Source organism: Elephantulus edwardii, unplaced genomic scaffold (assembly GCF_000299155.1).
Source record: "Elephantulus edwardii isolate Elephantulus edwardi_28Jun2011 unplaced genomic scaffold, EleEdw1.0 scaffold00280, whole genome shotgun sequence".
Lineage (NCBI taxonomy): Eukaryota > Metazoa > Chordata > Mammalia > Macroscelidea > Macroscelididae > Elephantulus > Elephantulus edwardii.
Window position 1 is genome coordinate 2,385,064 of NW_006400030.1, and position 11,513 is coordinate 2,396,576.

The 11,513-nt window shown below is 38.8% G+C and overlaps 1 protein-coding gene across 1 annotated transcript in view; it reads right to left on the reverse strand.

The window, feature by feature from the left end:
* LOC102856966 (myomegalin-like) overlaps positions 1–11,513 on the reverse strand; it is a 95,227-nt gene that overhangs the window by 79,110 nt on the left and 4,604 nt on the right. Inside the window, exon 2 of the mRNA XM_006900320.1 lies at positions 8,780–8,931. Within this exon, the coding sequence (XP_006900382.1) occupies positions 8,780–8,931 (152 nt within the window). The remainder of the gene's footprint in view (positions 1–8,779; positions 8,932–11,513) is intronic.

Consider the following 11,513-nt stretch of genomic DNA (forward strand, 5'->3'; position numbering starts at 1 on the left):
AGAGAAGAGAAGAGAAGAGAAGAGAAGAGAAGAGAAGAGAAGAGAAGAGAAGAGAAGAGAAGAGAAGAGAAGAGAAGAGAAGAGAAGAGCCAAGTGGGTTGATAGTAGTGACTGTAGCAGTGGGCTCAAGTAAGGCAGAGATGATGACACAAGAGAGGACAAGGTTCTAAGCTGTTCAGATCTATACATTTAGCGTCACTATGAGTCCTAGCAGATACAATGGGACCTAATAACAACAATTATGTGCTTCATGTCCCTGGGTGATACATTCAAACAGTAGTTGAAAATTTGGTGGCTTAACCCACCCAATTGCTTTGGGAGGGAGCTCTGGAAGCCTTGTGGTAAGAAGCTGTGCTGCAATCCTGAAGGCATGTAGTTTGACTCCACCAGCTGCTCTGCAGAAGAAAGATAAGCAATCTCCTCCAGTGCAATTAGTTGCCTCTGAAAACCAGTTGGAGGGTCAGCTATGAGTCGGTTCTGACTTGACGGTACACAACAAAAACAATAGGAGTTTTGGAAGACAGGCCTGGCTCTCCGTTTCTGAAAGTCAAAGGCTTAAAAACTATAGAGCAGGTTAGCTTTGCACACAGGGGGTTTCTATGGGTCCAAATCAATTCCAAAGGTATCAACAAAGCACTTTGTACTAGACATGATGTTAATTACTATATTTAACAACAAACAAGAGAAATAAAATGCAAGCTAATATAACCTCGTGAAGCTTTCACATGTATAAAATGCAAATTAAAAACATTAATACAAAGAGAAACTATTTTGTCCTAATATTTAGGTTTTAATGGTATATATTTATTTGGCAATTACTCCAGTCTTATAATATCTTGTCCTCTGTTATCTTAACTATTATAGAAATTAATTATTGTACAATTTAAATGTCATATTCCCCAATTGAGATCATATATCTTTTGAGAAGGTTAACTCATACATCTTCAAGTTCTCTCCAGCACTTGGATCATTCCTTTATTTAGTAGTATGGAGAAAAAAACTGAATATATGATGAGTATCTTTGGTGATGCTGCTCAGAAATGAAAACACTGCTTAATGTCTGTGTGATGATAATGTCTGTGGAAGCCTGTGAAAGCCCTCTGAAGACTAATGTATTTTAAATAGAAGTAAAAATGTGCTTGTGTACGCTGAAAAGTTTAAGATCCTCTCCTCAGCTAATAATTTTTTTAAAGTCTGCAGGCGCCAGTGAAAACAAGACAAGTATGTTTGGGGCACTGTGGTTTGGGAAACATAAATATCAATTTTTTTAAAAAACCCAAAGCCCAATACCTGAAAATAAACTTCACCAGTCACCTTCATTTACCAAGGTAGTAATTACAAAGATACACTCATGAAGCACCAAAATTGTTAAACCTAAAGGCAGCAGCAGCCCAGCCCAGAGCTTGGCCTGTGATTAACTCAGCTACCCATGAGGTAAAATGTCTTCAGTTTGAAGACTTCATTTATTTCTTTGCAACCCACAGACTTGAAGATCCAAGTGGAAAAGTTTGCCAGGATGGGTGGAGTCCCAACAGGCTGACTCACTGTGCTTCTATTCATAATGTCAGGGCAAGCTGGCTTCAGAGTATAAACGGCTGGTTTTGCTGGCATATTTGTGTTAAAGAAGACATTGGTAGCAAGGGTGTAAACAGGACAGGGCAGTGGAGGTCACTTATTAATATTAGAGCCAGATTCCCCATATCACCATGGCTCTTAATAGGACCTGCCATTTAGATTCTATGACTAAAGCCAGATGACTTATATCCCACCAACACAAGTACTTTCTCTGAATGGTATTCTCATTTCCCCCAGAAACCTGGAGTCATTAGAATGATTTTGATTCTACTTTTACATGGCTATAAGCAGAAGTCTATGAAGAGAAATGTGGCATCAGGATGTGAAGAAGGCTCATCAACAACCTGCATTGAGCAAATGACACAATGTTGCTTTCTGAAAGAGAGGAGGACTTGAAGTGCTTGCTGTAGAAGATCAAGGAATGCAGCCTTCAATATGGATTGTATCTCAACATCAAGAAAACCAAGGTCCTCATCACTGGGCCAACAGGCAACATCATGATAGTTGGAGAAAGGACTGAAGTTGTCAATGATTTCATTTTGCTTGGATCAACAGTCAATACCTTTGATACCAACAGTCAGGCCAGTACCTCGAAGGGCACACACAATTTCTTCTCCCCCCCCCCTAAAGTGAATCAGGGCATTTTATGGCTGAAGAGGGAGCAATTATTCCATTTGAATTAATCAAGAAGCTGCAGGCAAAAGTGCATCACATAGCTTTCTAGAACATTCTTCCCTGATTGACAAGGTCCTGTGAATCTTTTGAATAGTTTTAGCTAGAAGATATTTCTTGACATCACTCCGAGGTCTCTTACCTTAAGCCCGTAATTTTTGCCCATCAGTTTAAGGAACAACTACAGTTGGGGCTGTTGGACTGGCACGGGCCTGTTAAGCACAGCCATGCAACATTTCTCTTTTTTTCATAGCACCAGAAATCAGTAATGTGAGGGAGAGACAGCATAACTTTCAGCTACTTTGGACATTTTTTGGCAATTTTTTGCAATGTCCATGATCAGGAGACCTATTGCATTGGACTTATCCACTGTCAGGGATCTCTCCAAAACACTGAAGACTAGGGTGTGTCTGATTCAGGTCATGATCTTTCTATCACTTGCTATACATCTGAGAGCTGGACAATGAATAAGGACAGAAGAAGAATTGACACCTTTGAGTTGTGGTATTGAAGAAGAGTGCTGAATATTCCATGGACCATCAAAAGAATAAACAGATATGTCCTGGGGAAAAGAACAGCGAGAGTTCTTTGAAGACAAAGATGGTGAATCTTTGTCTCATACTTTGGGCATGTTTCTAAGAAAGGCTATTCCTTGAAAAGGGACATCATGTTTTGAAAAGGTGGGAGATCAGCAAAAGAGAGGAAGACCCTAGAACAATAGATAAGCTTATAAGGTAATCAGTGACACCAGCGAGACGCTTACTCCTTAAAATAATAAAAGCACATAAAATCAAAAGTCCAACAGCTGCCCAGAGATGGAGCTTAGAACACAGATTGGAGTAGGATAGCAGGATTAATAGAAACAAGAATCACAGGTGGGCTGTGGGAAGAATGTCGTTACAATGTAGGTACTGTAATTAATGTCCAAAAAGGAAATATGTATCACTGAATAGAAAATCAATTTCAATAAAACAACAACAATCCACCAACAATTTGCTTTGTAAATTCACCCAAATCACAATTAAAAATATGCTAAATAGCTGGAGATGTGCCTTCTTGTTATTATGTGCCTTGAGTCACCTGTGATTCATAGCAACCCTAAGTACAACAGCTCTGAAGCCTACCCTGTCCGGAGGCAGTCTCACTGACTCCATACCTACCATGGCCCTAGTTACTGTATCAATTCATCTCATCTGAGGTCTTCCTCTCCTGTGCTGTCCCTCCACTCTTCCAAGCATGATGTCCTTCTCCAAGGACTGTTCTCTCCTGGGCACATGCTCAAAATATGTGCTTAGCATGTCACTAAACAACAAATGTTATTTATTATTATTTGAGACTACTATTTTCTCAGGGAGCTCTATTGGCCTAGTAGGTAAGGAGCTGTGCTGCCAATGCATAGGTATGCAGTTCAAATCCACTAGTTGCTCTGTGGGAAAATGATAGGCATTTTCCTCTCTTGTGATTTATATCCTCTGAAAACCAGCTGGAGGATCAGCTATGAGTCAAATCGGATTGGTAGCACATACCAACAATATGATATCTTTAAAAATCTCTGTCAAATATTGCATAAAACTCTCTCTGCTTTTAATTTACATTTCTTAATTTTATCATCCTAGCTAGTTTGAAAACAGTTTCCTTCTGAGTTTACCATTAAAAATGGTAAACATTTTTAAACTTCTCAATTAATTCCCAGACATTGTTTAACTTCCCAGTTTCCTGTCTGGTCCAATCAATTAACAAACTAATTCCTTCCTCAGAACCATTCAACTTACTGTGAATATCGACTGGAGGTCAGGGGGACTATGAATCCAATAAAATGCCTTCATCCTCAATACCCTCCACTAAGTTTAGTCCAGTTGGTGACTATTTACCAGCAATTACTGTACCGTGCTGTGCATTTTTCTCATTGCTTGCAATTATGTCAATTCTGACTGTTCTAGAAATTGAAAAAGAAAGAGCAAGCTGTGTGTTACATTCTTGATAGTTTAGAGTCTGTGTCTGTATTTTGAGATTGGAAAGTCTGAGAAGAAGTTATTAAATGGAAACTTTTAACCAAGTAAAATCAGAGAGTAAAAATAATTGCCGGCATAAAGAACAGAAGTAGCAAAGACAGGAATGTCTGCAACAGCACTGAATGACAAGCAGTTCAGAATGAATAAAGCAGAAAGCTGTGTTTGAGAATACTGAAAAATAAAAGTGAATTTACAGTTTACTTAGAGAAGACAGAAGTTTGCTCAACTTTATAATGTCCAAATTTAAATAGAAAAGTGAATAGTCTTGACCTAGTACCTTCATTAGCCCCAAATTGTCACTAGCTGAGCTCTCCAACCTAGACAATACTCACAATTTTAAGTAAAAGATGAATAATAATTAACAATTTCAAGACATTAGGCAAGTATCTTTGTTATTCTTTGAATCCTGATTTCCTTATTTGTAAATTGGAGGTGAAAATCATAGCTTCTTCATAAGGTTGTCATGAGCGTTAAATGAGATACTTAGGACAGTACCTGATATACAAGAAATGATCAATAAATGCTAACCTGGCTGCAAAATCTATTCCAACTCATAATGACTCCATGTGTGTCAGAACAGAACTGTAGTCTGGGGCAGGGCAGGTTTCAGTAGCTGATTTTTTAGATGTAGATTAGTAGGCTTTACTTACAAGGCACCTCTGAGCAGACATGAACCATCAGGTTTTCAGTCAAGAGTGAAGACTGTACTAACCAAGGAACTCCTCCATAAACACAAAATCCAGTTGTCAATGAATTCATGCCAACTCATGGCAACCCTAAGCTAGTATTTATGTGTAGCCCTAGTCACACTTAGCCCAGAGATGATGGGGGAGAGGGTGGGTTCCATGATCAGTGAGAAAGCACGTAGGGAGAATTCTTCTCTCAGCACTTCACTATTATCAGCTGTAAACATCATTACTGTAAAAATTATGATCCACAATCAAGGGGCCATTGCTTTCAGTAGTTGGTGCAGTTTCAGAGATAGAATTACCCAATCCACTCACATTTGAAGTCATGACCTGAACATATGAAAGTAATGATAACCTACCAGGATTTCCAATCATGGAAAAATACAACGCAGGAGAAGTCTATCAATTTGGAAAAGTCACAACTTTCAAAAGCTTTAGCTTCCTCATTTGATAAATAGCAGTAATACTTGCTTCAAAGAGATTTGTAGAAATAAAACAAGGGCTTTTCTATAATGCACTTAAATTCTTAAATCTACAAACATGGAAAGACTAGAGATTCTTCCATCAGTGGATACTTTGTTGGGTCAAGGAAGGGTCTCCTTTGTCCGAAGCTTACTAGGGTTAAATATTAATACTAACAAGACTTTCCACACACAATACCTATTGTTTCAACTTGACAAATATACCTTAACCTAACAATCTAATTTGCATCTTGCAGAGTGAGGTTGCATAGTGTCACTGTACGGCTATTCCCTGACATTCTTCACTTTCATGATCCATTACTCCCAACTCCATTCATCCTAAGAAAATCTGTATCTTCATATGCTGTTCTCTCTGTCCCTTTTTCCTGAATAAACATCGTGAAGTAACCTGATGCCACTCTACTTGTTAATTGATCAGACATGCTTTGGTTTCTTATGTCGTGGTTGCATTTTCAGTTCCATTCTCTTACTTAGAAACCAAAGAGAATTCTTTCCTACACTTTCCTGCATCAGCAGTTTAGAAAGCATCACATTACTGATCAATGTTTGCTGGTTAAAAACCTTTGCTATTATTCTACTCCTTGTTCCAAGCCCTCTCCATCTCTGTCCTACAATTCAGACTTTCATTGACTCAGTCCGTGAACATGCCTCTCTCCATTTCCATGAACATTCCTTTGTATCTGGGGTATCAAACTCTCCTCTATCTAATAAAGTAACTCAGCTTTGCAGAGTTGTGGCCCCTAAAAATATATATTGACATCCTCACCTTTGCACCAAGGAATAGATTTTACTTGAGAAACTAGGGTTAGTCTTTGTAGATGTTGTTAGTTATCATAACATAACTGTGCTGTGCTCTCTAATTAGGAGCCTGCATGGAGTAGTGCATTACGTGTTATACTCCTAGCGGAAAGGTCAGTAGTTCTAATCCACCAGTCCTTGTGACAAAAGATGGACAGTTCCCTCCTGTTAAGCTTTGGAAACTTGGTGGGCAGTTGCCATGAGGAAGAATAGACCCAATGGCAGTAGGTTTGGTTTGGGGTACCTGACAGTACACTATAACTAGTGGAGGAATTTTTGTTGTTGTTGTTGTTGTTATGTGCCATCGAGTCGCTTATGACTCAGAGCAACCCTATGCACAAGAGCCCTTAACCCTTCTCTATCCAGTGCCAACATCACCATCTCCAACACACTCACTCCCACCACCCCAATGACAGAATCAATCCATCTCATCAAGCGTCTTCCTCTCCTGCACCGTCTAGTAACTATTTAAAGTGACCCATAAGTGTGTGTTGCATGAAAGGATGGAAGAAATAAAGATATGCTTTCAAGTCCTTGAAGAAACCTATCTTTCTGGGGCAGGAAACTTTCACCTTCCTTCCCTTTCTCTGAACAACTTGCCATCCCATCCTTTACCTCAAGGTCTTTAAATGTAGGTTATAAACTTCACAGATTGTATGATGTGATTTTATTCATGTGCTGCCATTTTTTTTTATGGTGAAGCACTGGAACACGGCTCTATTTTTTCCATTTTTTTCTCACCTATTTCCTCTCATTTTCAAGGTGTCTATGGAGACTCTTCTAGTAGAAGTTGTCATTCATCGGCAGATGCATGTACAGACTGGTGAGCACAAAGGCACAGCCAGCTTACTGGAGATAACTTTTCGGACAAAGAAGAGCATCATATCCTCACTGTTACTACTAGTTCTTACTTCATGGTTGGGAGAAAGAGAATTAAGATCTCTCTTAGTGACTTTTTTTCTATGCTTCCTACTTTGATCTCTCTCAGTGATTCCCAGCATTGAGTGATATGGATTAAACAATATCAAACTTGTATTTTTTTTAAAGCACCTAAGGCTCCACATCTGAACCTCAGCTAGCCCCCGCTCATTTCCCAGTCCATCCATCATGTCTCTTCTTATCCCAGCATCCAGCCATTCATCTTCCAGTGGAGGTAACATCTCTCACATCTATGTTCCAGATCATCTTTCAACCCAGAGGAAACTGAGGGGGGTTGACTTTCTTTCAAAGAACAATTTACACAACTTCAGCCACTCACCTCTTTTCTGTTGTCAAAGATCCAAGATGTGAGAATGAGAAATATGTTACTATCCCACTTCCATCACCAGCACCACACAGTTGTTCAGAGGTTTGAACCAAAGCCACTCAGTATTTCTATAAACTCTATGCCTCTTTCTTATTTAAAAAAAATCAAACAACAAACCACCAAAAACATAACAGTATCCATTCAAACTTGAAACAAAAATGACCAAGACTTGGATGTTTGGTTATCAAGCACATTCTATGTGGAACATATTCTTTGCCTACAGGAATATTTGGTAAGATGAACGTCAATTCTAGAGGGACATTTCTTTTTACATTGAGAAGAGAGAAGAGATGACTCAATAGGTCTAGGTAAATCCACATCAACACTGGTTTATATATCTTTTCTTTTTTAAAGAGGAATTTTATTATTTGTCAAAAGCTATCGGTTCAAATAAGAAAGAAAGCCAATTGTCTCAGGCCCTATTTGCACATTACTCTTATATATCCTGATCCTTGGGCATCCCCCAGAGGTCACCAAAGAGCTATTTCTTTATTTAGAACACAGTGATGTAAGAAATCCTGGGTCCCTCTGTCAGAGTGATTTAAATGCCACCAACAGGCTCTACTCTGTTCCTGGAAGCACAGGAGCGGATGGCCTGTATTCACTGTCAGTAATTGCTCTTGAACAAATCTAAGAACAAACATGCTAACAAGCAGAGTAGCTCAAGAGTTAATTCAGGAGTTTCAAGCACCATTGTCAGATCCTCATTTAAAAGAAAATGGCTGAGGTTGAGCCACCCTCAGACCACAGACAGTACCAGGTTTTTAGAGTGCTCCAAGCCAGCAAAAGAAAAGATAATGGTAAATTTGACTAGGCCTCTTGGACGCACTATGGTCCTCCAATTGGCATCCACTTCCTAAACAACATGCGTCTGGAAACTCTATGAACTTTGAAAAATGTCGATAGTTATAGAAAGGCTTCAAGCCTTTTGTTCATAGGGTCACTATGAGTCATGCTCAACTTAAAGGCAATCAATAACAATCATAGATTTGAAAGATGTAGTTGCAACTTTCTGTATTAGAATTAAGCTGGCATATAAACACAACACAAAATTCACTGATACAGTTCCATGAATCACAGACCCTAATATAAGACATGCTTACTGGGATATATGCTTTTTTAAAATGCCATTATGATAACATCACCCACAACCAGACTAATTTACAGGCCATACTTTTCTAAAATAGCACTATTTCAAGGTATTGCTTCTAGCTGGGATCCCAAATATTCACCCAAATAGCTTACCTTCTCAAAGTCTCGAAGGGCTTGGGTCTGCACCTGAGGCGGCTTTTCAAATGCCCTCAAGGACTGCGTCTGTCCAAAGGAAAACTTATCACCACTTCTCCAGGTATGTGAATGTGATGGAGGACCTCGATCTTTCGTGTCACTAAGGAAAGCTATCAGTGAAAAAGAAAAACAGAAATATTTATATAACAATGACAGTATGATCAATCTAATCTGCACATTTTAGCCCAACTTGGTTTCTGAAAACTACAAACTAACTGTAAGCTTCATAGAAAAAAATTTACATAATGTGTGGTAGATGGTATTGATGATGATCCCAGTTATCCACAGTAATTTCTATCCATACTTATTTAAAATGTATTATCCCTGCTATTCCCATCAGGAAGAGAGTCTGGTCCTCCTTCCTGTTATTCTGGGTTGACCTCGTGACTCGCTTTGACCAACAAAATGTAATGAAAACATCATTGTCTAATTTCCAGAGACTAAGTCTTGAGAGACTTTGCATTTTCACTCATCTGTTCTAGAACCATAAGATCAGTATAGCTGAGGAAGTCCACTATAGTCAGCCAGCCAAGAAAAAGAGGACACGCCAAGTAAAAAAATTAAAGATGCCCCAGCTGACAGGCAGTGACCAATTGTTGGACATGAACAAGACCATCAAGGACCTCAGCTCCAGTCAAGTCTCTGAATGACTGAAACCACCTGCTTGATTCCAGGGGAGACCAACATAAAAAATAAAACATGATGACATTTTGCCTTTTCTATCCTTTAGATGGCCTTTGCCCAAGTTTAAATTCATTTTCTTCAGTGAGGCACAGAATCACCCAGTGTCTGCGTTGTTGTGACTTGCCCTGCTTACCAAAATACAGAATTTTGAGAGATAATAAATCACTTCAGTTTGAAGCCAGAGATAGGTAAATTTTTGCTTAAAGGACAAGACAGTATGTACTGTCAGTGGGTCATGCAGTCACTGTCACAGCCACTCAACTGTCCTTGTAGCTCAAAGCAGATGTAGACAATAGGTAAACAAACGGTCATGTTGCTGTAAAACATATTTACAAAAACGGACTGCAGGCAAAGGGTCAGTTTGCTGATCTTTACTTTAAATCCCTGAGTTTTTAAAGAGTTTATTGCATGACAAAAGGAAATAAAAATAAGGGGAAGTTAAAAAAAGGTACATGAATGAAACAAATGTAAACAAATTATTGTATTCAAACCAATAAACTTTTTACAATATAATAAAAATAAGCCCTTAAAAATCAAACTACAGGTAAAATTTATTTTAACAACTCCATCTACAGAGACTCTTTTAAGAATAACCATTGTAACAACCAGCTGAGCAAGCTGTAATTGTTAACAATCTCAATCTCTTCTCCATGTATTGTGGTCCTGTCAATTGGCCCAGCAGTGAGAATCTTCATCTTCTTGATGTAAAGCTTCAACCCACACTGAAGACTACAGTCCCTGACCTTCTGTGACCAATATATATTTTTCAAAAAAGAATGAAGAATATAACAACATATGGAGCTTCAGAGACTGTGCTGGTATTGGTACTTTCACTGTGGGAAACATGAACTGAACAAAGCCAAAGGAGATCCCAAGAAGCCAAGAGACAAAATTCCACCTCACACTTTTCCCCTTTCCTTTGTCTTCTCCAAAGTTTCCAGAAGGAGCACAAGACAAAAGACAAACAAACAATAATAATCGGATGCTTCAATCAACTTTTCAGAATTTAAAAAAAAATACTTGGAAATTCAGAAATCCACACCTGCTAAAAAGAAAGGAAAATTTGAAGACATGGTAAAGGTGACTCAGGTCCATTATCAAAAAGAAACAAAAACTTTAACACCTATATCCTCCCTACCTGATTAAAAAGAAAAAAGAGAGAGAGAAACAGAACCTGATTAATTCGGGATTTCAATGTACCCAAAAGATATCCTTCAGCCTTTTTGTTTTGTTTGGTTCCAAGTGTTGCCCCAAAATTGAGAAAATCATGCTCTATCTACGATGTGGTAGAGACATGGTTTAGTAATAGCAATAGAGAATAAACAGCTTTTTATTTTATTTTGAGGGAAGACTTCAGATAAAATATACATGTAGATAAAGGTTGTTGCTGCATTCTAGACTAGGTTGTTTTTGTTTGTATCTGTGTCCTGTCTGGTCAGAATCGACTCATGGCTGACCCTCTAGCAAGTGTGTAGAGGCAAAGAATCACAAGGGAGGAGATTACCCATCTTTCCCCCTTGTAGCAGTGGTGGATTTAAATCCTGTGCCTTCGAGTTGGCAGTGAAGTTCTTTGCACACTAGACCACCAGAGCTCATTCTGAACTAAAGGAGAGTATAATTTAAAGGAAGGGGGACCTCGAGATTAGGGGAAGTTGATTAGATTAACAAGGTTGGAGGAAAAACAAGGATTAGAAGAAAGACAAAAAGGTTCAGGAAAATCACAACAAACAGCAAGATGAATAGTATGAATCTGAAGGGCAAAATGAATGATACCATTGCCATTTTTCCTTTTTAGGAAGCATTTTGTGTCATTATTTTTAAAGAAAAAGAGTTGAATGTAAGATGGTATGATTTGTTTTAAAATTGCATATAGCAAAATATTCTTTTAACAAAAGTAATTCATGTAGTGTGCTTTCGGGCACCGAGGGAGGGGACCGAGGAGTCCCAGCGGGACACAGCGGGGGCCTGCGGTGCGCTGAGGCTCGTGGGGGGTGCCGCCCCCCAAACC